The sequence below is a fragment of the Trachurus japonicus genome, chromosome 4 (assembly GCF_045865225.1).
Source record: "Trachurus japonicus isolate A0001 chromosome 4, Traja_1.0".
Taxonomy (NCBI): Eukaryota; Metazoa; Chordata; class Actinopteri; order Carangiformes; family Carangidae; genus Trachurus; species Trachurus japonicus.
This window is the reverse complement of record NC_140910.1, coordinates 7,669,538-7,696,333: the sequence shown is the minus strand read 5'-3', so window position 1 is coordinate 7,696,333 and position 26,796 is coordinate 7,669,538. Positions and strand designations below refer to the sequence as shown.

The window sequence follows — 26,796 nt, the reverse complement described above, 5'->3', positions numbered from 1 at the left end:
CAACACTCACATTCTGCTGAAGTGATGAAAATCCCCAGCCCAGGTTTATGAGTTTGGATTATGAGGCCGAGGTGTGAAGGCTGATCAGAGATGTGGCCTCCATATCTCTGTAAGACACGTGTCCTGACCACAGAAGACATCGGCTCTGTCTTGATTGCCTCGGCGACCCCTGTCTCTCTCACTTGCATGGCACACTTCCAGGAAACACTTAACAACCATGATGAAATAATCCCACACTCCTCACCACAGAGCTGTCCTACATGCAACCTTCAGCGTCCTCTCCTGAACTCTCTACCACCCTGCAGTCACATTCCCAGACTGCCACCAGTTCAATTAAGCTCAAATTGATATGTTCCAGGAAAAGAGACGTGCGATGATGATGGTGATGATGTCAATTTTAGACACTCTTAATCCATATCAAATGGCTGGGAGGACAATGATCTATCCACAGATTATTACAGATACAGTAGAAAGCAATGACCACTAGAATCAGCTAATGTTCAGTGTTGGATCTTTACCTTAATCACATGATAATAAACCTTTAATTTCCTCCATCTGAAACAATTTACATCATAACCTCATCACAAAGGTTACGTATATAGTTTCTGGGTGTTGCTGCAGTGTAAAGATCAGGTTATAGTGTCAATTCATTGAGTAAAAAAAAGGGCAAAGACAATCATCATCTACAATTCACATGGACAGAGGCATTGTGTGTTTCACCATTGGTATAATTAAATTGTGATGAATTCTTCAATATAAGTATTTTCTCAAATGCCTATCCTGTGATTTTTTCTCATTATAGACAAAGGTCTTCTGAGCACAGGGAATGTTGTATCTACAGTAGTGTTACATAATTGTACAATTGATTTCCAAATGCATAAATATGTATATTAGATCTCTTGACCACCTACACAGTATAAATATTAATTTGAAAAGGAAATATTGAATTATTTACCCTCTTTGGGCATCAAACATTTTTTTCAAACAAAACCATTTGAGGCGTAGAGGTCCCCAGAAATGATTTAAGTTGAGTCACAAGCCGGAAAGAGCAGGATGAGAGCAACTGCTTTGATTTTCATTAACTGTATATTAGTTGTTACTGTTGTATTACTGGAGCATTTAAGGGCAAGTACCTGAAAAGCCAAGGTCCAAGGTTGAACTGCTCACAATCTAATACAACCTGTGATGAGGTGTCATGAGACACGGCTCTGTCCAAAACCATGTGAAACTGCTTATTTTAACCCTACGACTGCTTTTTTTTTTTTTTTCTCCCACAGAACAATGGGTCAAAGAGAAAGAAAGAAAGAAAGAAAGAAAGAAAGAAAGAAAGACTGATTCCTGATGCTTTGTGTACTTACAGTGTCTCCCAGTGTCCATGTGTGTTACTGCAGCCATGCTCTGCAGTAACACCAGAGACAAAACGATTGTAATTAACACTGTGCATCACTTTTATTAAACATGACTTATTCATTTGGACTCTCCTTTATTCATAAAGTGAACTAATTTTAGCAACACATCTAACTGTAGATTACTGATAAGAAACTTGACAGCTTTAAGAAGCATGTTGCTAATAACATGAGGCACCCAGTTATTCTAAGGATATGAATCCATTTCCATTTTTGCTTCTGCTCAGTCATTCTCATTACTCCACTGTGTTTACTTTCCCCTGTGCTACACCTCATGGTTAAACATGAAGCCTTGTCAGTCTGCAGTGTGACACACTGATTGTTGGAGAAACTAAATGTCACACTGAGTGTAACACTGTGTGTCGGGCTGGAACGCTGACAGCACCATGAGAGTAATGCACGTGGATTAGATAATGCATAATTTACAAGACCCTATTTCAGAATGAGATGGCAGAGGTTTGACTACCTGCTACATCCGCCAGTTTTGATTTATGGTTTATGAATATGATTTAGAGCTTATGAATGAGATTGCACTGTGTTGGCCTCCATCAGCGCAGCCAGCATACATGATTTGTGGTTTTCATGCTGTGCTTTGACCTTTGAGACTTGTGTGCATGAAACTTATTTAACAAAGCTATTTATTACAGCAGGGATTTGCTGTAACAGAGGGGATTTGGCAATACATTATATACAATATATAACGAAATAATCTGATTAGATGATAGTCAGTGTGTGTATTCCTGGTACACGTGCACATAATTAGTGGTGCAGTGTAACTAAATTCACCTCAGTAGCTACACACAGACTAATATTGTAGCCTATATTCACAAAATGAGCACCTGACTTAATACAACTAACTGCGTTAAGATCTGTTGTCTTCTTCCTTATTTGTTTTTGCGTTGTGGTGGATTTATCTCCTCTGTTTTTGTGAAATATTGTAGGCTGGGATGTGACAGCTTCACAAATTTTACTGTTGCTGGCCTACATTTCTCTATATATAGAGAGAGAAATGCTGAGAAGTGTTGAGCAATATTGCTCAGTACTTCGAACTGTTGATCTCACATGATGTGAGTGATCAAGTGTTAAAGTGTTCAAGTTGCATGGATGTGAGTCACATCCATGCAACTTGAACACTTGATCAGTCAGTCAGTCAGTCAGTCAGTCAGTAGCACCAATAACAATTTACCCCAGTAGCCAGATGTGGGTTCAGGTATTACTGTAATTTCTCCTTAAATACACAATTTGATGCCATTTAATTATGACCTTGCTAAGGTCAGGTATTTCCAACATCATCCACTAAATCATCAATGTGCCCCATAGAAATTTGTATTCTTGGTATTTGTGAGGGACCGAGTCGGTTGCAATGAGGACAACAGATAGTAACTTCAAAAAAAGGGGTTTTATTTACCCAAAATATACAGAAACAAAATTACTCAAATGAACATAAGGTCTGGGCCCATAAAAGAGGTCAAATTAACAAACCTGTGCAAAAGTCAACTGAATAAACTAACAGAAGACAAAACAGAACAGAATTAAACAGACCTCACTAATGAACACAAGGGAGAACTTATATACTGGGTGGTCAGCCCATACTAACAAAAGAGGGGTTAACTTAAACCCTAAACACAAAAGACCACAGCTAATTCACAAACAAACAACTTAGGAAAGGTAACGTATTAAAATAAACACAATCTATGCATAACCAAACAAACTGAAATTACTAATGGTCTAAGGAAAATAATAAACATAACTAAAACACTAAACTTCCCCCCATGGTGCACCAGCCCTTGGGTTGGCCCAATTAGTGCCGCCTCCTATAAAATGGCCGAGCGTGTGGGGGCGGATCCTTTTATCAGGAGGATCCCAGCAACACCAACAGCACCAGCAGCACCAACAGCACCGGTAACTCAAAGAACAGAGAGAGATTAGAAACAACAAAAGCTAACTAAATATATGTGCTCAAATAAAACTAATGTATTGCCAAATAATAAAGTATGTTGCATGCAACCAAACCTGTGTGAGTTATTTCAATACTTAAGTGCTAAACCAACTTATAGAATGTATAAACAAAATATGGTTAACATAAATATAGAAACAAAATAGTATAGTGTATAATGTGAATGCAGGTGCAGTGGGCTACCGTTGTCATGGCTGTGTGGCCACAGCTGTGGCCATCACAGTATTATTCAAAAAGCAGAGCAAATAAGACATCTGTTAAACTAAAAGGTGCACCTGAAAGGGTTAAATACAAAAAGTAATATTACTTATGAAATATGGGGATTATATCTGTCAGTTCTTTGACCAAATGAGGGGTGTAAGAAATTATACAAATATATCCTGATATTTCATGATGTGATACTGAAGGCTATTGATTCTCTGTATCTCTGTATTGATATTATTTATATTATAGGCTATTTTATAATAGTTATAGTTTACATGGTGAATTAGGTTTTCTGTTGTATTTGAGCCTTTTTTCATACACAAAAAGTAGCCTATTTATGTTTAGAAGTGTGAATACAAACAGCTAAGTCTGAATGCATAAAAATACATTTCATTTTTTTGTGTTTTCAACTTTGTGCCTTTTGGAGAATAAAAACATCGCAATATATGGCTTTACGTTCAGTATCCCAATGATCAAAATCATTAAGTGATACAAAACAACGTCCTGCTGAAACCATTGTGTTGTAGCCTACTGTCAGTGGCGCGTGCCTGTGTCTCGGTGGCTCGCGGAGGGGCGAAGTGATGTTTGACATTCTCGCGGCGCGCTGCATGCCGGGATACATGGCGCTCTTGTTTACAAGATGGTAGAAGAACAGATTTCTCTCAGAGTCACAACATAAAGTCGCATGAGCCGCTAACGTCGCGTCACGTCGTGTTTATTTCTGTGTGAAGCAGCAGCTGGCGGCTCGGGAAGCAGCTACGGAGGCTCGGTGGACCGCAGGACGCTCAAACCGCCGCTGTCGCGCTGACCGAGGAGATTTTTGCACAGTCACTGACAGACAGACACAGACACGGGACTATCCTTCAAATCACAGGTCAGTAGCTACACGAGGTGGCTGGAGTTACCGTCGGCCTGCACCGCTTCATGTCCCTCAGCTTGTGTTTTAATAAAGCAGCTAGAGGCGGTTAAAGTAGCTGGAGAAGCTGAAACCATTAAAACCAGTAGCGAGTGTGACAGGTCGTGGTCAGCTGACTGCTTTCTGCTGTATCATTCATGTTGGTGGTGGTGAAATCTCTGTGTGCTATTTGGTGTAATGTAACCAGGGCTAATACACTGATCATTACCTGCTGTCTGCACCATGCCTGCTAATGTTTTGTTAAACGAGTCCATGCTTTGTTTGTGTGTGTGTGTTTTTAGTGACTACTGACTGTGCAGAGTTACCTCCTCTCATGTGCTCCGTCATGTCTGCAGAGTGACAGATGTGTTTACCTTCACCTCATGGACTAACAGATGTGTTGTGGTAGTGAAACATCTGTTAAATAGTTTCTCTGTCCCTCTGTGGATGAAAATCCTCATAGAGGAGGATACAGAGCTTATTACAACCACACAGCCCCAGAGCAGAGAAACCAGCTGGGACTGTTACAGCACTGGCTGTTATTATAGCATAGTACAGTATGATTATTGACTGTGTGTGTCACCCAGGAAGTAAGATAAATTACAAAGGTTACTTTCAGTAAGTGCCTCACAGCAATAAATTATATAACATAATAAACATAAAAACATGTTCCCAAAATCCCATATAACAGCATTTCAAAGATAAACTGAGTATTTGAAGAGCAAAGTGCAAACTTTAAGAGCTACTTTAATAAAAATAAAAAAACACTTTCTCTGTAGTGTGTTACACAGCTTTAGGCTGCAACTGACAAAGGCTTCAATAAACCAGCAGCAAATCATCTCAGTGTACTTGGAGTATTAGTTAACAAGGATGTTGTTAATTATACTCCATAATCCATATACTATTTAGTTAAATATAACTAAAGCATCAAACTCAGTTCACATCTTGGTCAGAGTGTAAAAAAAGTTAAACGTTTGTTTTTGTTGTATATATATGAGATGACTTAAATTTCAGGCCCAGCCTCCAGTTGTAATCAATTCGATAGTTCATCACCAATGTTACTCTGAAACTGTCTTTGTTTCTGAGACTCTAAAGGCAGGACACGAGTTAAGAGTTTCTTTTTCTCCTTTCAGAGGACCGTCCTTTGGGCCTACAGGAGGACCCCTGAATCCATCCGAATGTAAGCCACTCTCTTAGGACTTGCACTCCATAGTTAGGCTAGTGGCTAAACTAATTTAGTTAAACTAATATTTTATTCTGAGGAGTGGCAGCCTTTGATGTTGTTAATCTGTCATTCTTGTCTCTGTCATTATGTACAGTAGCAGAATACACACATGTGCTTGTTCAGTGTTCAGGGTTGTTCAGGTTTTTTTTTTTTTTAAACGTACAAGACACTTTGTATTACTTGCATTGCAAATGTCTGTTTATGCTTTTTTGCCAAACTTTGATGACACAGAATCATCAATCTCACTTCCTGTTTGAATGTCTCATGCAGGAACAGGGCGACTGCAAAGCATCTAATTGAGCGCTACTTTCAGCAGTTAACTGAAGGCTGTGGAAATGGCAACTGCACGAATGAGTTTTGCGCATCATGCTGTGATTTTCAACCTTTGGATAACAATTCGGCGGCTGCCAAAGCGCTTGAGCTGTTTAAGATTAACGCCAAACTCTGTCCTCACCCCTCCAAGAAAGAATCTGACACTTCCCATCCAGGCACCAGCGCTGAGGAAAACACTCACCTGGACAGTAAGATGAGTGATACGGACCTGGGTGCCAACAAGGAGAACTTCTCAGGTACTGTAAAACTCATTCATTCCTATGCTCACTGGCTGTGGTTTAGTCCTCTCTCTTAATTCGGGTCTCCATTCACTGTTTTGTTGCAGATGTTCATTACCTCACAGAGAACTCTGTGTGTATGATCCTGAGTTTCTGCGAGGAGGAAGGCGACTACTCCGCTCTCATCCGTGTCATCGGCCGGATATTCTCCAACGCGGAAGCCCTGGTGAAGAGTTTTAGGAAAGATGAACCAAACGGTACAGAAAACCCAGACTCTCACGCACCCCCAGATGCGAACAAACATGACAAGCACAGCGAAAAACCCTCGGAGAAGTCGGGCGCTTCCTCTGCGGCTTCTTCGCCGGACGAGTCTCCCGCCGACTCGTGCGAGGTCAGCGTGGACGTCGACGCTGTGAGGAGAGTCTACGACAAACTTCTAGCCATCGACGAGGTGGAGGCGGCTCTTGTCAACGCGCTGGTGTACCTCACCCCGAACATGGAGCTGGACTTGGACTACCTTGACGTGTACGAAACGAACCCAGATTACCTGAACATTTTCATCATCGTGATGGAGAACAGTAACCTTCACAGTCCGGAGTACCTCGAGGTGGCGATGCCGCAGTTCTGCAAGGCCATGAGCAAACTGCCGGTGAGCGCGCTCGCACGACTGTCGAAGCTCTGGTCGTCGTACGAACTCCGGCACGTCCGCCGCATGATGGAGACGTTCCAGCAGCTCATCACCTTCACCGTCATCAGCAACGAATACGACGGAGAAAATCTGGTAAACGATGACGAGACGGTGGTGGCCGCGACCCAGTGTTTGAAAGTCGTCTTCTACGCGAGCATCCAGGGTGGCGAGGTGGACGTGGAGCACAACGAGGAAGACGACGATGACTCCGATTCTGAAGAGCTCACCCTGCACGAGCTGCTGGGCGAGGAGCGCCTGTATAAGAAGGGTCCCCGCGTCGACCCCCTGGAGAAAGAACTGGGAGTTCGGCCCTTAGATTGCAGGAAACCCCTCATCCCCTTCGAGGACTTTATAAACGAGTCGCTGAACGACGTGGTGGAGATGGACAAAGACTTCACCTTCTTCAAGGTCAACGCCGAAACAAAGTTTTCTTTTCAAAGCTGCCCCTTCATCCTCAGCGTCATCACCAAGAACCAAGGACTTTACTACGACAACAGGATCCGGATGTACAGCGAGCGACGCCTCACCGCGCTGTACAGCATGGTGCAGGGCCAGCAGCCCAACCCGTACCTCAAGCTCAAAGTTCGGAGAGATCACATCATCGATGACGCCCTCGTCAGGGTGAGTGGTGGCAGAGTGCATTGCATTGACTTGAAGTCATTCAGACCTTGTGCGTTTGTCAGTTAATTTCGCCCCCCTGTGTGTTGCAGCTGGAGATGATCTCCATGGAGAACCCGTCTGACCTGAAGAAGCAGCTGTTTGTTGAGTTCGAGGGGGAACAAGGCGTGGACGAAGGAGGGGTGTCCAAGGAGTTTTTTCAGCTGGTGCTGGAGGAAATTTTCAACCTCGACATAGGTGAGACGGTTTTAGTCTTTACATGAAATATATATTCAAGAGGCAGTTTAACATTCAGGAAAGATTTGTACCTTTTAATATTATAAGTGCCTGGAGACAGTTAAAGAGATAGTTCAACATTTTGGCAAATTGGCCCATTGCCATAATTCCTATTGTGTTAGGAGTAGGTTCATTACCTTTAATTGTCGGTACGAGCTATTTTTAAAACGGGGGAGCAGAGCCGCAAGCTGCTCAGAGTTACGCAGTTACTGTACGCTACAGAGGCTAATGGGATTTCTTGGTTTCCCTCATCAAACTCATCAAATACACAATCAAACAACTCCCAAATGCTCTCGGATCGTTTAGATGTAAATTCTCTGCATTTGCCTCGAAAACAACTCTGTCTCATAACGTTCCGTTATTATCTCATAGCGTGGTGAATGTGCAGGTCACAACTTGTCCATTAGAGCGTTTGAGAGTTGTTGGATTCTGTATTTGATGAATTTGATGAGGGAAACCAAGAAATCCCATTAGCCTCCAAATCGTAGCTCTGAGCAGCTTGCAGCTCTGCTCCGCAATTCTACAAATAGCTTGCACCAACAAATAAAGGTAATGAACCTACTGCTATGACTATAGGGATTATGGCAATGGGCCAATTTGCCAAATTGTTGAACTATCCCTTTAACTCAGCTCATCCCAAATACTAAAACTGGTGGAAATGGCCTACAAGGCTATTTTTGATCGTATCAGAATCTACCTACCATCACCTAATGTCTGTACAACTAAATAACGACAGTTCCTGGTTTCAGGAGGTACTAGTATTTTCTGCATCATCACAAGATATAATCAGTACAGTAACAGTAGACTGGTACAGTCCACTGCAGTGTGCCACTAAAAGATTGTCATCTTAAACAGTGCAGTCTCCTTATTCATTTATTTTACAGAATTGCTCCTGAACTGTCCGTGTTGCCATCCGACTTGCAGTTTGCACCAACCCAGTGCACCTAGGGATATTCAGAGTTTTGCGGTTTAGCAGACAGATGTTTGTTGAGTTAAATGCAGAATAAGCAGATTAAGTGTTTCATGATCATCGTTTTAATTCAACAACACAGACGGCAGCTCAGACCAGCTGTACGTGAGGTGATGAGGATTACCTCTGAAACTCATCCTTAGTTTCCAAACAGCTCCTGTGAAAAGTTAATTAGATTTATTGTTGTGGCACCCTTTTTTTTTCTTTTTCACAACCAGACAACTGACTTCTACTCATAACCAACTGCTTTTCCATTTATGTGACACATGTCAGAAAATCCAAATACAAGAGTATTGTAACCTGTTCAGATGTTGAATTACGCACTTTTAAATTGAGGGGTTTCAAGGTTTTGTCAACACTCCCATTGACCTTTAAACCATTAACAAATAAAGATGCAGTTTTAGAAACATTGACAGTTTTCATCCTCATGAAGCCGAGGAGAGAGGTCTGGATATAACATGTTCATCTCTTTCCACATTTCCTGTTTTAATACTAACTGTCTTCTTGCTCCATCTCCAGGTGCAGCGTTCAGATCTAGGAGTAGCCTCGGTCTGCTCACAAGCTGTACTTCACATAACATTAAACTGTAAATTTTTTCTCTTTCTCTTTGATTTTCCGAACAGGAATGTTCACATACGACGACGACACAAAACTATTCTGGTTTAATTCGTCCTCACTGGAGAACGAAGCTCAGTACACCCTCATTGGAATCGTCCTCGGCCTCGCCATTTACAACAACTGCATCCTGGACGTCCACTTCCCCATGGTTGTCTACAGGAAACTCCTGGGGAAGAAAGGGACCTACTTGGACCTGTCAGACTCTCATCCAGTATAGTAACTTTCTCCCAAGTTAATACACAGTGAAAGACTATAATACACACCAGTCCTGTATTTCCATTTTTTTATTTTGAGGGTACAATGACAGCAATGTTTAGTGGAAGGAAATTACAATCATAAATCTTCCATTCCTGTATTGTCACTTGACAGCAAGTCTTTGCCCCATTGCAGGCCCTCTACCAAAGTCTGAAGGGATTGCTTGAATATACGGGCAACGTGGAGGAGGACATGTCGCTCACCTTCCAGATATCACACAGAGACCTGTTTGGAAACCCGATGTCACATGACCTGAAGGAGGAGGGGGAGCAGATCCCTGTTACCAAGGAGAACAGACAGGTGAATCCATTGTTGTGTTTAAAGTTAGTCTGTTTTTGATGACACAGCCAGGTCTCAGCAAAGGTGACAGTTACAAGTTATTGGAATAAATTAATAATTTAGTGTGGCACAGCTTTCACTGTCTTGCCTATTTATCACGTGATGCACAATTCTCAGCAAAAACAGACAGAGAACAGACCTATTCATGTCACATTGGCAACATACCAGCAACATTACATAGAACTGGCAGTTTTTACTTTAAGTATTTAGACTGAATCTAATTTTTCATGTGGTGACAGGGGTACTTTAGTGACTTTCTCTGCAAATTCAGAAATTAATCGACAATGGAAAGAAGAGCTGGCAGCAGCAGCAACACAGCTGTTCCTGTGATAACAGTAGCACATGGCAGTAATAAATAAAGTGCATATTAGAGCTATGTCTGGCTAAAGATATCAACCAAGTTAAACACAAGCTATTGGTTTAACTAAGGCTGAGCAGCAACACCAGCATGTATCTTTATTTTTTCTTTCTGTTGCTGATGGAAACAACTTTTAATTATATAAGAGCTGAAATTCATGTTTTACAACTGTCATTTCATTGGATGAACCTTTAAATCTTCTTTTCTCACCTAAGAACAGGTAGAATAGACTGACACTGTAAACAAAAACAAAAAAATCAATGATGACCAAATGCGTCTGTGCATTTAAAGTGTTTTTCCATACATCTGTGATTCACAGGAGTTTGTGGATGTGTACGCTGAGTACATCCTGAACAAGAGTGTGGACAGACAGTTCAGAGCCTTCAAGAAAGGTTTCCTGATGGTCACAAATGAGTCCCCACTGAAATACTTGTTTAGACCAGAGGAAGTGGAGCTGCTTATCTGCGGAAGCAGGGTGAGGAAGCCAACACTCATTTTGATTTTTGTTGCTTTTATTGGAACCAGTGTTTTTATGACCTAAAGATAAATATCTGGTAATTTCACAGAAACTTGACTTTGAAGCACTTGAAAAGACGACAGAGTACGATGGAGGCTACAGCAAAGACAGTCAAATTATTAAGTAAGTTTGGTAATTCCATTTTCTTCCACATACATACATTGCTCATTGTCTTTATCTGATTAGAATCTGACAGCGGGTTGTTTAAAGCAGCAGCTCATCTGTAAAAATCAGTCGGATCAGTGCAGCGTAAAGTTTGTTTTATTTTCTTCTCGCAGAGATTTCTGGGAAACAATTCACTCCTTTGGAGAGGAGCAGAAGAGGCTGTTTCTTCAGTTCACCACCGGCACAGACAGAGCACCTGTGGGCGGGTTAGGGAAATTAAAAATGATCATCGCCAAGAACGGATCAGACACAGACAGGTACCAGTTTGTCTTCCTTTTTTTGATTTATTCTTTTGGTTCTAAAAATATAAAAGTAGGGGACGGTCAGCTTTAGTTTGACATTTGTATCATCCAACTCATCTGAAAACAGACCTGTGTTGTGTTTGCTACACCTTTGTGTTCGTGTCTTGATAGTAAAGTTTATACAAAGCATGGTGCTCTGGCAAAGAACAGAGCAGCACAGAGGAACAGACTGATAACACATCCCTCATCATCTGAAACTCTCATCTATTGTTCTTCCTGTTTACATTGCAGTACTACAATTCACCATCTGACCATAACACAATAAATTAACTGCATAATTACAAGTTGCTGACATCAATTTGGCCAGCAACACACATTTAATATCACAATATAGTTCAGTCCAGTGTAACAATACACATCAGAGATGTAACCGTACATGTATGTGTGTCGTGCCATTCAGTACAACATAAAGCTGTAGTCAGTCCACGCATCAGTGAGGCCTTTATAGATCATTGATACTTTCAAGAGAACTATTGTATCAATAATTTTCTGAATGCTGCATTTAATATAACTTTATTTTGTTGTTATATGATTTATCTACTTCTTATTGAGAACTTTTTGAAACACAAAGTGTTGTTAGTAGATTTGACTCTTGTGGTTAAGAAACACAAAGTCCTCTACTTAGCCAGTTTATCTCTGGGTTAAAGAGACCCTGAGGAGTTTGCTTTTGGTTAAAGAAGAGCCTCATATTAATGTGGATGAATCTACATTACCTACACTTGTTAATGGGTTCATTTTCGATAAATATATCTTTTTGTCTTTATAGTTATTTGGATATTATTTTTTAGTGGTTGACTCGCCCAGCATTTCCTAGTTTTGGTTTCCCGGACGCTGCCTGGTGGATCATGGGAATAACGCCGCCGGATCATCATTCTTGATGAATGAAAACAGTCTTGACAAACGTTTTCGCTTTCGTCCATCTTGCACCGGTCCAAGAATTTCACCACGCGCGCGGAGGCTCATGGGAAATGTAGTGTTAAAACACTTCGCTTTCCGAAACTCCTCGTAGTCCCTTTAAAGGTTCACAAGTAATGTGTTAAAAATCTTTAATTCATATAAAATGAAAAGCAGTGTCATGTTATTCAGTATTCACATCTTTATTTCCACTGTAAATATACAGAACTGTGAATTCAAAACCTTGGTTTGTACTCCTCTAAAAAAAAAGCAGAATGAGAGTCGGACTTGGCAGCAGAGCAGACTGCAAGAATGGAAAAAATGAATATCATAGAAAGTATCCCACATGGGGGAAATACAGCTCTGTTCACTGAGTATTATCAAATATCAAGCTGGTGTATGAGGGACAAACTGTAAAGAACTTTGGATGAAAGCATTTCATAATTGCTGCCATTTACCATCAAGCAGAGCAGGTTTTTCACTTTGATCCTTTCTTCCAGGCTGCCAACCTCTCACACCTGCTTTAATGCTCTGCTGCTCCCAGAGTACTCCTCCAAAGAGAAGCTGAAAGAGAGACTCCTCAAGGCCATCACTTACGCCAAAGGATTTGGGATGCTGTGACAGATCCACGAGGAAAAGTTTTCTGACTTTTAACAACAACAAAAAGGGAGTACGGCATAAAATGCAGAGGGAAATGCCATGAAACAAAATGCTGCAGTAACCCGGTGCCTAACCAGCCTCTACCAGTCAGACTCCACTGTCAGCCTTTCACCGAGGCCTCACTTCCTCTGAGAGTCAGCTTCATATACGTTAGCTTTCCCAAAGAGTTTAACATGGCACTACACTAAGTTTGTATTTTTTTTCACGTGTGTTTTGTTTCTGAGCGAACAAAAAAAAGATTTAATTTGTGAAACTGTGAAAGTGTACTTATACACAGGATTTTAGTGAACGCCAGCACATGCATTAGTTTTGTTGTTTTAGTTTGACTTATATTTGCAGTTCTTCATAAAGTAGCAGTCATCAGTCCTCAGGCCAACTTTTTACAACTGTGTGGACTGGGCCTAACGGTGCTTCTTGGTTATGATTGTCATCGTGACGTAATGAGGTGCAACCTATACTAATCCACACAGCCTCGCCGACAAGCTTATATTTGAACTCTCCTGTCGGTGCAAGAACAAACTCACCTCTAACCTAAAGGTTATTTTAAAGTGTTTCTGTGTCGTGCCTCTTGTGTTACATTTAAAATGAATACTGTGTGTTGTTGTGAAACGGTGACCCCTGAGCACATGGCGTGGTTTTCGATAGCTTGCGGTGTCTCAGAATGTGTTTACTGACTGCTCGGTTCAGATTTTCACATCCTGAAAAACGTTTTCTTTTCTTTTCTTGGTTTTGTTTGCTGTAAAGTGTTGCTGACTGCACATTAGTAAGTGTGGTCCCCATATGTGCAATGCCTGTGAGAGGAAAAGAGTCACATGAAATGTTTTATTTGGCCAAATATCTCAGGTACATTCAGAATGTGCAGATAATGTGAAACTCCTCTGTAAAGCAACAATTATGCAAAGTGAATAAAGGTGAAAAATATCCAGTTTTTGTCTGAGATTTCAAGGAAATCCTACAAACAACATCTAATATGGGCGACTCAAAGCTTCTGCAGTCAGTGTTTTTGCATGCATCACATGATGACATGTAATGAGAGAGGGTTTGATCATATTGACAAACCCTCAGAGAACTGATCCTGGACTCCGTTCCTCAGTTCCCCCTCACTCTACAGAGCTTTTAAACCTTTAATATTATTTTCTGGCTCAACACTTAACAGTGAGATTCATTCAAACCCAGTGTAGACTTCCTGCTCAGCTACCTAGTGAACACAGTGGAGCATGAAAGAGCCTAAAAGTTCCCTCAGAATATCACTTGTATTCAGCAGGTGACCAGAAACATGTCTCTGATGCTTCACGTCTGCTGAATGTATAAATAATATAAGTTTACCATGAAGGCAATAATCCGTCAGAGTTGTTTCCAGCTTGTTTCTGCTGTAGCCCCCCAAAAATCAGTGATTGCAGGTTCATAGGCCTCATTTGCTGCTGCCGCTGTCAATCAAATCTGATCAAACCACAACCACACAACCCTGATGAAGCAAACAAAGCACCAAATAAACATTTTAAAACTAATCATAATTCAGCTTTACTTGTTGGTTGCTTGCTTTGTTGCTTTATCCTGTATATTTATTTTTTCTTACTGGAAAACAAAATGTCTTAATGCTCTCACATCTTCGGAAAATAGCATTTTCTTTAACCTGCAAAGTGACAACATAAAAGCCTACTGTAAGTCGGACAGGTCACATTATTATTTTAATGTTTATTCACATTTAACATTTCAGATTTACAACTGATAGTGTATGCTGACAATAACTTAAAAACATAACTGGGATATGAGTTCTTTTGTACATTTATATACAGTCAATCAAATGTACATTTTAACTGCAACAGTGCAACATGAGTTTGAGTCTGGGGGGAATGTCAATATTGTTCTGACCTTCCTCATTAATCTAAGGCTATAAAAAGTCATGTTTTGCATACACAAGTAATCAACATACTCAAGTAGTTTCATGACAACATGAAATTAGCTGTCAAGCATAGCATGCACACAAAATATATATTTGCTGCATACACTGTACACAATTTGACACAAGGATGATAATGAACGTGATGTATAAATAGATAGAAACATGGGCCGTTAAAAAGTGTCGCTGTACTGCTCTAAATGAAAAGTCCTTTCATTTACAGTAAAGTCCTCGGGTGTCTCTCACATTACTGGACTTTTTTGTCTTTGTCGGCCATCACTTCAGACAAGTCCTCTGGTTGTATGGATTTCACTTTAGCCTCCATGTCGGTGACTCTCTGCTTCATCCTTGTCTGGCTGGAGGTGAACTGTGCCATCAACTGGGCAAACTTGGTCTGCATTGTGTCCAGGTTGCCCTGCAGTTTCTCAACCTTTTCCTCCAAGTCTTTGGGGTCAGCACCGGCGTTGGCAATCGCCTCATCGATCAGGTTGTCTTTCATCAGAATGGCTTTCCCCTTCTCCTCCAGCGCCTTCTTGGCCTCTGGATACTCAGTGAGCGCTTCCATCAAGTCATCTTTGGATAGGGCAAAGAGATCTGAATAACCTACACTTCGAATGTTGGCCGTTCTCCTGTTGCCTGCCTTACTGCCTTTGATTCCCAAGATACTAATTTCCCCAAAGTATGCCCCATCGCTGAGCACCACAAACTGAGTTACTCCATCATCAGCCACCACAGCTAACTTCCCTTCCTTGATGATGTACATCTCCCTGCCGATATCTCCCTTTTTACAGATGTAATCTCCAGGGCTGAACACCTGTGGCTGCAGTTTCAGCACCAATTCGATCAGGAGACCGGCTTCACAATCCTGGAAAATACGCACTTTTTTCAGTGTATCCAAATGGACATTGATGGCAATCTCAGCCTTGAGTTTGTCGGGGAGGTTCTTCAACACTTCCTTCTCGTCGCAGGTCTTTTTCTCAGTCCAGAGGTAGTCAAACCACTTGATGACCCTGGCCTCCAGGTCTTTGGTGACCTTTCGGAACTGCATGTACTGCTTTATAGAGTCGATCTTCGCCTGGAACTCAGCACGAGAGGCGTTCATGTTCGAGATCATGGCACCAACGTTACCGACGATACTAGCAAAAATCAAGACACCAGTGAGGAAGTCAGCGATGACAAAGACGTATTCAACATCCTTGACAGGCGGAGGGGTCTCTCCGATGGTGGTGAGGGTCAGTGTGGACCAGTAGAGGGAGTAGATGTACTTTCTGGCCAAGCGGCCGTGCTCTGGGTGGCTGATATTGGGATAAACCCAAGTGTCGCTTCCAAAACCAATGGTTTTCGAAATGGCAAAGAATACACAGGCATTCCAGTGGATAATAACGAGGATATAAAGTACGAGATTGCTGATTCGAAACATGTTCGGGAAGCTGGTTCTGGTTTCAGTCCGCTCAAAGAACTCAAAAAGCCTTGGCATTTTGCAAAGGCGGTTGAATCTAAACTCTGGGTTGTTGAATCCAAACCTTAAAAACAGCAGATCAGTGGGGATCATTGAAATCATATCATATTTGAACTGAGGTGTTTTTTTATAATTATCTCTCAGTTTCTTGGAATCTTTCACCAGCAGTCCTTGCTCCAAGTAACCTGTGGGACAAATGTGAAATTAGGAGCCAAATTTACAAACTCATGGACACTAATCATTTATAAACATATGTTCCGTCTTTCAAGAATCCAACCTGTTCTTGCCCTGACAAATGTGTCAGCAAAGTAGATGGCGTCTGCGGTGTAGTCCAATAATATCCAGAGCTTTGTATACGTGTCCTGGAGTTCATTAAAACAGGCTCTAGAAGACAAGAAGAGTGGTTGTCAAGTCTTTTTTGTTTGTTGAGTAGGAATGTTAATGTCTGTTAAAAGAACAATACCTTGTTACAATCATCATCAGGTTATAAAATACTGGGCCTGCGATGACGGTCAGCCATTTGTAGTATTGGTCTGCTGCTGGATCCATAATCCAGATTTCTTTCCTACAAAACAAATCAGAATTAACTGATGTCAAAAGAACATATATTTTTGCAAAAAATATCAAACAGTGGTGTTTCCGGTAGTTAATTTTTCCAGTCTAAAGAGACGTCCACGTTCTACTGGTCTACTTACGGGGGCTCCTCTTTCTTTTTATCATCCTTCTTATCATCCTTCTTCTCGTCTTTCTTCTCATCTTTTTTCTCATCTTTCTTCTCGTCCTTCTTTTCCTCCTCCTTTTTGTCACCGTCTTTCTTCTCATCTTTTTTCTCCTCCTCTTTTTTCTCCTCTTTTTTAATCTCGTCTTTTTTGTCCTCTTTTTTGCTATGGATCACAAGTTTGATTTTCATGTGAAAAAAGGGGACACAGGATCTCTCTGAGGGACCGTCTACCAGACTAACAGGAAGGGACGCTACTGGAGGTTCCACGGTTTTGGGTTCAGGACTTTGTTGGAAGATCTGGTGCAGGTCATAGACTTTTCCAGCAGATGGCAGCATAACACAGGCAAGTTTCAACATCTTGTTTCGGATCCTATTGTGCTAATAATTGACTAAAATGCCAGGACACATCATATCTTAATGTGTTTTCAGGTATAAAGTTATTTACTTTTAGTATTTTTCTTTATAACCAATCATAACTTGTGACTTAACAACAAAATCACTCAACCCAGCAAAAGGACAGGGTTTTTTTCTGTCTAAAGCAGGAAGAAGTCAAAATGATGTCGATATAGTACAGGAGGACATGGTTTCAAGGATTTCTATGCTATCAGTTGTGCTACTGCAAGATAGCTACAAAACAAAACACTACCACTACTGTCCAGCAGGATTTATGACTCATTTTTCTGAGGTTCTACCTCTACTGTCGGACTGAGACTTGGAAACACTTACTCATCTGTGTTGTTGCAGTTATTCATGTTGTAAGTAGCTAGTGGCCACTTACTGGAAAGAAATAAAGGACACAATCTTTGAACCGCGAACTCTCAGGTCTCTCTTGTGTCATGTGCTAAATGTAGAAATTAAAATCAACAATTTTCTCAACCTCTAACATATCTTCGATGACTCATGGGACATTAGCAATCAAATGTAATATAAACCCTATCATTTTACTGCGTTTGACCATTAGCTTGTGGTCAGCTCAGCAGGGAAATATCACAGAGGGAGTGACAATGATCTTAGTTGGAAAAAAACATGCATTTCCAAAGAATGCTGTTGACGACTAACTCATTTGTTTCACCCATATCCTCCTCATCATCATCTAGTAACACTGGAGAGGGAGGTGTGTGGAGGTGAAATACCGGTTACATTACTGCTAATTTCTGTTTCATTGTCACTTTCTAGTTCCATTCTGCCCAGTTTGCACCTAAAGCATTAAATTGTTTCTCATGTAATGTAGATGCGTTTTTATCATGAGTCCAGAAATGTAAACTTTCACACTGACTTTCACCAGTGCTGTTCCTAAGCTCAGTAGGCTACTTACCTTCTCTTACGGAGTGTGTCGTTGGGGCCCACAGACTGGGCATTGCTCTCTCGACTGGGAACGTCTTTGAGCTCAGGGCCTCTGAAGCGCTCCAGGAAAGAGTCATGCCTCTCTGTTTCAGGCTTCATTCTGTGAGATGCCCAGTTTCGCAGCATGAAGAAGAAGTAAGAGAGCCTAGAGGGTCAGCAGGAGGTAAGAGGGGACAAAGTGACTAGGAACTAGGCTAGGAACTACCTACATTATCCCATCTCCCAGAGTATGGACACAGTCTTCAGATCCTGTACTCGAGGAAAGGTAAAAGTAGCATAACATAAAAACTAAAATGTACTTCTGATGTGATAAATTGATAAGAGTACTGCTAGTAATAATAATATTTGCTCAAGGTTATATGGTTAGATAGGCCTAGTTTGTTCCAGTGGGTTCCCAACTGAGGGGTCAGTTCTGTCCAGAAGGTCAAAATATAAATCTTGGAGGTCAATTTCTTATGTTTTTATTGATTCATTTTACTTTGGACTTTTCTGCAGATACAACAGATTTTACCTCTTTGTACTTTGAAAAATTAATTACTAAATGAAACAAGCTCAGCAGTTTTTTGTAATGGGTGAGAGGCAAAAGGGATTTTTGTAAAAAATTTGAAATACTTCTAAAATCTAGGGAAACAAAATACAGTTCAGGAATGGTATCTAAATATATTCAGCAATATAACTAACTTTGAATCCATACTAGAGGATTAGTACACAACTACAGATCTTTACCTGGCCATTGCCCCAGCACCTGTGAATGAGTCCCTGTGGGAGTGTGAAGACAGCGCCGTTTCAGAGTGGTCTTCACGAAGAGAGTGAGCTCTGGAAGACAACAGGTTGGAGAAAAGCTCATGCTGTGCAAACCACATGAAGCAACTTCTAAGTGCGTAATTATAGTCTGACATTTGTTGTCAGTTGCAAGAAAGGTTAAAGAGCATGGACAACAATACAAAAGCAGTTTATGGGTTAGTTCTTCTTCTTCGATATGACCTGAAAATGAGCCTTAATGAATGTTGATTGAATCTTAACAATTTTTGGGATGACATCTGACCTGCTGTCGCCATTTTCAATGACTGCCAGCTCATCATCCTGTGTGTTGGTGGACAACCGCTGTCTGGCTGAAAAGGTCTTCTCTGCCATGTTGTCGTGTCTGGCTGTGCTAACCTGCAGAACACAGACACACAGAAAAACACATTGTAAGACTGACACACTAACGTTGCTCACACGTAAGACTGTACATGCCAGAAATGACCCATCACCACCGTGACAGCTGCTGTTGATGCTGCTGAATACCACTCTTCACTGTCCGTCTGAGACTAGCACCTAAAAATACATGGTCATTATGTCCTTAACACTAAACAGGATCAGTGCTCTCTCTCTCTCTCTCTGTGTGAACGATCAGCTGCTTTTTAAAATAACTAAGCTATGGCTTACAGGTGGACTGGCGTTGCTATGTTGGGTCGTGTATACAGCAGGTTAAGTCTATTAGGGCACCACTTAAAGACCAGGTACAACTGTGTGTGGTGGAGGGCAGCAACTATTTACTACTGGATACAGCCAGGAGAAACATCCAGATCAGCAATGTCACCTGCTGTAATATCCCCAATAACTGCATTCAAGACAAATACATTTTTCATCTTTTCATAAGTTTCAGCTTGATTTCAGATTCTTTAATACAGTGTTTTTCAACCTTGGGGTTGGGACCCCACGTGAGGTCGCCTGGAATTCAAATGGGGTCACCTGAAATATCGAGTAATTGATTTAAAAAAAAAAAAAATACTGATAAAAATATATTTTTTAAACTAATTATTATTCTTTTTAAAATGATGATTAAAAATACCACACACAATCTTAAACAACTGTATTATATACTTTCACTTTCTTGAATATTTTTCGAGTTCAAATAAAATGCAGCATATAAAAATATCTGAGTTGGCGCATCTTGATTGACGACTGCCACGTGATCGTGGGTTCGCCAGAAATTTGTGATGCCTAAATGGGGTCACAAGTCAAAAAAGGTTGGGAACCACTGCTTTAATACCTCTGAAAGTGTAACATGCTAAGTAAGGTATAATTGTGTTGTCTGTTTTCTTTTGTTTTTTGTTTTTTTGTCAAAAACAGACTTTCTGTTTGCTGGTAAATAATGAGTCACTGATCTCTGGGGAACATCAATTGTTGTAACACGTGCGCACATGTAGATTAGTGCTAATACCAAGGAGTTAACCAACCCCCACTAAATTAAATCACACGGACAGTCACTGAAAAGCTGTGCTGAAAGGGTGATGAAAGGTAAAGCCCATGTGTGTCTGCACACTGAACATGAGTTGGTTACATCATTGTCATCACCGAACCACACAGCACTTTTATGATCCATAAAACACACTCCTATAACACACTGCAAGTGAAACCTATTAGAAATCATATGTGATATTTGATTTACGTCAGTGTTTTCTTTTTTTGTTTTTTTGTTGTTGTTTTTTACATTTTACATAGGACCTATATTGTGTTGCTTTTAATCATGGTAACACCACCATCTGAATCCAGTTACAGAGCAGAGGACAGTGGTGTTGTTTTGAGAGCTGAAATTCATGCCTGCTCATATACTGTTGGAGAAACATCTGCTATTTCAGAGATTTTCTTAGTATTTTTGGTTATAGTGTAGAAAAACAGAACATGGAAAGGCTGATGCCAATATTTCCAAATAGTCTCTTAATTATTTGTTTCTGATGAGACTGTCAATAATAATACTGTCAATAATTATATCTAAAATAAATCAATATATAGAGAATTGGTACACTGGGTCTGTGATGTCCTTAGTAATTGTTAGACTGTGTGTCCTCTCTACTTGTGTTAACTTATAAAGGACTCTTTCTCATGAAAATCAATATTTAACTCTTCTGCTGTTTTTGCTCTGGAGATTAGTTGTCCTGCAGCACCCATGGGTCAAGACCCACTAAGAAGCTTGTGGTTTGTGGCAAGGTTGTGTATTCAGCAGGACATTTCCTTCCCTGATGTATAGGACTATGTGTTTTCCTCACTAACTGAAACCTGCCGGACATGGAGATGATGGAGACTCGAGGCTAATTTCTTCAGAAACCTCTAGTCCAGTTGCCTTCATAATCACTTACAAAAACTACAAGGCTACACGTGATCAACAAGCTCAGCCATGCACCGTGTGGCATCTGATTATAGGCTATTTATCAGCATTGATTGACCTTCCCTGTCGGCGCGTGCTCGCTACAACTCCTCATTTTCCAGGCTTTTGAATGAATCATAAGTTGAGATAAAATGAAAAATCGTAAAGCTTTAACATATTTTGTGGGAATTTCATTTAGCATCCTCTTATGTTTACTTATAGTGGCGACAGAGAAATGCAGCTTTCAACATGGCCAACATGGACAACGATAGTGGTCGTATAGCAAACTTGAGGTGAAACAACAGGAACTTGCAGGCAGATCACCTGCACTCACCTGTCTGAAGCTTTTTCACGCTGAGTTTTCTGAGCAAGCAGCTCCTCTCTGGTCGTTTCTTGATATTTCCATCTTCAGAACAAACAGCTGATAATGTTTCTTCCAGTGAATTAATCCAAGATCGCTTCGCCCGAGCTCAATGTGACCGAAAATATCGATGTTGGCTGTCCATGGTTAGTACGAGCGGCTCTGTGGGATGAGGAGAGGAGAGACTGAGCTGACAGGTCCCAGATCAGACAAGGGGAGGAGCCCTGTCCATCACTGTGGCTGCCATCACTGTGGCACACACTCACAAGACACACACGCGCGCGCATATTAATGAAGGGATAACAGGCTGTCTTCATTATTCATTAGTTTATCTTCTTCATTAATTTATCTGTACAATTAAAAACTACATACTACTTATATCACAATCTGGACTAATCTGACCGGGGTTATTCATTTGGAGACATTTAATGCATTGACAGAATAAAAACACAATGAGGAAGCAAGTTATTTATTTATTTCAGTAAGGCCAAAAAGGGACAGAGTTGAGAGAACGTAATAAATTACTGCACTTGCAACTACATGTCAAAGTACATTTTCTGTTGAGTGGACGGCAGTTTTTATTCACATTCACACTGTGCATCTAAACTGTGCAAATAGCTCATAATATAGGCCTATGATTCATGTTTACAAAATCAACTCACCAATAACAGAAAAGCTACATAAGGTAGCTTCACCTCCACCAGCTTAGCTACAACATTCAAATGCTGCTTGACACTTGCATGTTGTAAACCAATAGCCTAATTATAAATCAAAAGTGATATGTAGACAATACAATAACACAACACTGATTCTGTTTCTCTTTTTTGTTGTTGTTGGGTGTTTTTTTGGTGTGTTTTCTTGCTTTCACCTACATTTCTAAACGTATTGTAGTTTGTCTACTTCTCCCACCACTGTCATGCATCTATAACTTAAGAGCTTCTTCAAGATGAAAGCAACTCTTTGATGACGTGGGTCCAGTACAACATGAGGGGGAAGCACATTTTAAAAAAACCATTTAAACATGATGTAGCCCATTGCAACAACACCACTAACTTCATTGATAAACGTGTGCAAAATTAACAGTTCTGACGGTTGCAGATCTGTGTTATGTCGAATTGCACTGATTTACCTAAAGGCATCACGTTCTGCTCTTTTGAGTAGAAAAACAGGATGTTGTGTTATTGTACAAATGTAACCACACTTTCATGAGGTCTGGTGCGCTTGCAAAACTGGATCCTGCTGTCCATCAGCAGCATCAGCTCTGTGGAAACACACATCCTCCCATCATGATGCTTTTGGATAAACTGTGTGAAGTGCAGAATGAACTGGAAGCAAATGACTCGGCGTCGTCAGGCCGAGGTCCTCCATCACAGTGTCTCTCCTGTCAGCCCACTACCACAACATCACCCCGCCCCCGCACCTGCCCCACCCCCACCCCCTTGACATCACCCTATGGCATAAGGTTAAAAGAGAAATCCTTTGGCAGTATATGGAGCTGCACTGCTAATCCCAGCTTAGACTTCAGTACCTATTTCAGCCACTTAATGGCCCTTCGCTTGAAGCAATGTTTGTGCAACATTTCATATTATGAGTGAATATTTCCATAAAGTCATAAACAGTTGGACATTAGCTGCCTTCACTTATATGGTCCATGCTCATTACCTTATAATATGCTGTTGAACTGCTTATAAGTGACAAACTATACATATGATCCAAAAATCTTCCTTGTGATTCATATGAGAGCGATGCTGCTGTGAGACACGGTTACATTTGTTTTTATGTTTGTGTGTCTGTGGTCACTTCAAACTGAAGGGAATTAGCAGTATAATAGACTTTGGGATTGTCCTCACTGAGAATGGCTTTAGAGCAATCCATTAATAGAAACTGTAGTGGATATACGGAGAAGGGGCTTACACTGTATACTGAGAGTCAATGGACACTAACAGCCAGAAATAACATTTCTTTACGCTTCTCTAAATACTGCGTCTGCTTTAAATACAAGTTCAAATGACAGTACGACCTGTCAGAGCTATTGTTGGATCTAATGCACCTTTTAGTTGTGGGGTCGATGCTAGTTGTAACAGACTTGGCATATACACTGCTCTTAGCCACGAGGCATTAAAAGCACTAACATGATTTTATTGAATGCTGTTGTGGGAGAAAATCACGCAGCGGTTGACCAATCACTCTCCCTTTCTCCAAACCTCATTAGGTTTAGGACTGTGTCCAGGTGCACAGAGATCTATTGAAAGCCTCTTTACATCTCTGCCAGAAGGCACAGGGTAATTACTGCATCCTAAACCCTGGTTTATTCCAGAGAGCACCATGACACCGTGCAACATTGTCTATACATGATGGCTTCTCTGTGCAATTTCCAAGTCAGTCAGACTCTGCATCCTCTTCACAAGTAACACTCAGCCATGCAAGTGATGAGTCCGATCCAATAGATGAGGCTCTGAGGAGGATGTTGGACATGATAAGTTTGAATCATGTAGACTTTGGCTCTGTTCTCCTAATGTTTTGGATCATTATCAACCAGTCTGTCCTCCTCTTTTGTTGCTTTTTTTTCCCCTCCTTCACCATGTCTTCTATAAATTATTTTTCATGATTTATTTTGTTTTGTTATTTTCTTAAACCTTGTCAGTTTACCACTTACCTTTGGACTATTCAAGGTGATTGAACCGCTCAAATTTTCAGTTAAAAAGGGAAAAAAATTGGGGCACCGTGTGGCACAGTGGATTGAGCAAGCACCCATATGCAGAGGCTATAGTCCTCACTGCAGTCAGCCCTGGTTCAAATCCCGCACCAGGCGGCCTTTTACTGCATTTCATTCCCCCTTCTGCCTCCATCTCCTGTCTCTCTCAACTGTGCTATTGAATAAAGGCAAAAAAAATGCCCAAGAAATATACTTAAAAAAACAGTGTTTTAAAACTTTTGACGGGTAGGAACATGCCATCAAATTGTGTGGTACATTTTTGCTTCACCACACCAGCAAATCAGACTGTCTGGGTGTGTCCCATGAAGCTGGGAACAAACTTTCCTCTGTTGCTAAGCAGATTGAAATGTGTTGGTAGTGTTTGTTTCTTGGTGCAGATCTTTTTTCTTTGTAATTCTGTTACCACAGAACTGAGTCAGTCACAAATAATAAAAACAACTGATATATAGACTAAAGAGCATTAAACCAGAAAAAGCACATCATGATTCTATATTTTTCCCTACATATAGGAAGCGAACAAGCTCTTCTATACATATCTGTAATGTTAAGTGAAGGGATAAGATGCATAATAAGCAGGTCCTCAGATGTGTCTTGGCAGCCAGGGTGAGTGGCTGTGGCAGTGCTGTGAGTCCTCTTGTCTGATGATTGGACCGTGCTCATCAGATGCTGAGGATGATTAGCTGTACCTTGTCATTGTTTTATCCCAGACATCGAGAATGAGTTATCCTTCGCCAAACACTTTTACTGGGTTGCCATAACAACCTCAAGGGCCATTGATGTGGCTCTTTGCCAGGTCAACACAATATGAAGAAAAATCTGAAACTAGGCTATTGTCTGTAGTCACTATGTTATGAGGCTGTGTGTTGACTTGATTTTTGTTTGTTTCATAATCCTCTAATAGTGCCATCATTTCAGCTGTAATCACTTCTGCTGGTCCTCCTCACAATCAGTTCACTGCATGAGTGTTTTTGTGCGTGCTTACCTTTCAATTACCCCTTCTCCTTTACAATCACATGTGTATTACATACATTTTCCAGTTTGTGATTTACTGATTGGCTCCTCTGTTGACCTAGATCTATCTATCTATCTATCTATCTATCTATCTATCTATCTATCTATCTATCTATCTATCTATCTATCTATCTATCTATCTATCTATCTATCTATCTATCTATCTATCTATCTATCTATATCTTTACTTACTCATGGTAAAGGCCTAAAATACGTCTTTGACCACTTACTAGAGCTAAAAACCATGCACTAAAAAATCCATGTATCCTACTGAACTCGGGCTGCATTAACATACTACCAATGTAACACTAAATTATGTGCTGTTTTGACCCAGGTATATTGCCACGCACTCATGTGTCTAACCTGAATTGCATAATAAGACTACTTATGAGGCTTTGCTGATGACTTTTATTGTTCTAGACATGGCAAAGAGTCATGTCCCAAATGATTACCGCCAATGATGGAAATGTGGACCAACTGTGTGAGCTGCTCCCAGATGATGCACGTTATCACATCTCTGCCATCTGCAGGAAGTTTCAGAAATGACACTCATCAGTTCAGCAACAAGGCCCTGGAGCTGGTTCAGTGACTGTCTTTGGGCCTTTTTCACAGCAGACATTTGAGCCACTCACAGTAGGAAAGGTAAACAGCAAACACTGGACCTTAACAATGACTCTTTGACTTTATGTTAGTGTGTCAGTAACCTAGAATGCAAAACAGCATTACCCTAGAACTGTCATATTGTCATGCCATGTCATGTTGTGTAATTCTTGACACACAAAAACATACAGTAGTGTTGACGTGACGGGACATATGTTCTTCTCATTTCTAATAGGTCTTTTAGATGTGGTTTAACCTGATGAGCTTGCACGTCTCGCTGTTCGCTTCACCTAAACTTGAATGTGAACATTGACATGCGATATGTGCTGGCTTTAATGTCAACCTTTACATGGGGGTTATGTGTGTATCTCTCTGGTTTACAGCCCTCTGGCTAAGAAATCTTGCTCTCCAGTTTCTTGTTTCACCGTGTTGTATGTTACAGACAACAGCAACAGACCTAAAGTCCAAGCACTGTCTTACTGCTGTGCTAACATTACAGGGGTCAAAGGGCAAAAACATGTTGATGTTGATGAGTGTCTCACTATAAATATATATTTCATCATTCTCCTAGACTCATAAGAACTACCATCGGTCCTTATGACAAATCAACTTAACATCCTCAGGTTTTGAGGATAACATATTAGCTTGGACTAAAA

General features: G+C 40.8%; 2 protein-coding genes across 8 annotated transcripts; one reads left to right on the top strand and one right to left on the bottom strand.

The window, feature by feature from the left end:
• Nucleotides 1-4,180: 4,180 nt before the first annotated feature.
• Nucleotides 4,181-13,823, top strand: ube3a (ubiquitin protein ligase E3A). Of its 2 annotated transcripts, none has more exons than XM_085773680.1 (11): nt 4,181-4,441; nt 5,596-5,642; nt 6,151-6,256; nt 6,346-7,547; nt 7,637-7,781; nt 9,414-9,619; nt 9,799-9,963; nt 10,680-10,835; nt 10,927-11,000; nt 11,156-11,299; nt 12,739-13,823. In XM_085773680.1, the coding sequence occupies exons 3-11, from the start codon at nt 6,214-6,216 to the stop codon at nt 12,857-12,859; spliced, it is 2,256 nt and encodes a 751-aa protein (XP_085629806.1). In that variant the 5' UTR covers nt 4,181-4,441; nt 5,596-5,642; nt 6,151-6,213; the 3' UTR covers nt 12,860-13,823. The 2 variants fall into 2 exon arrangements, with proteins under 2 accessions (XP_085629806.1, XP_085629805.1); XM_085773679.1 differs by having other exon boundaries at nt 5,958-6,256.
• Nucleotides 13,824-14,726: 903 nt separating this feature from the next.
• Nucleotides 14,727-21,993, bottom strand: cnga3a (cyclic nucleotide gated channel subunit alpha 3a). 6 transcript variants are annotated; one of them, XM_085773673.1, is made up of 9 exons: nt 21,787-21,993; nt 19,368-19,480; nt 19,049-19,138; nt 18,294-18,467; nt 17,705-17,755; nt 16,953-17,141; nt 16,721-16,822; nt 16,535-16,641; nt 14,727-16,442 (listed from the first exon to the last, which is right to left on the bottom strand). In XM_085773673.1, the coding sequence occupies exons 2-9, from the start codon at nt 19,454-19,456 to the stop codon at nt 15,046-15,048; spliced, it is 2,199 nt and encodes a 732-aa protein (XP_085629799.1). In that variant the 5' UTR covers nt 19,457-19,480; nt 21,787-21,993; the 3' UTR covers nt 14,727-15,045. The 6 variants fall into 6 exon arrangements, with proteins under 6 accessions (XP_085629799.1, XP_085629800.1, XP_085629801.1 ...); XM_085773674.1 differs by having other exon boundaries at nt 18,294-18,422; XM_085773675.1 differs by lacking the exon at nt 17,705-17,755.
• Between the last annotated feature and the right edge of the window lie 4,803 nt (nt 21,994-26,796).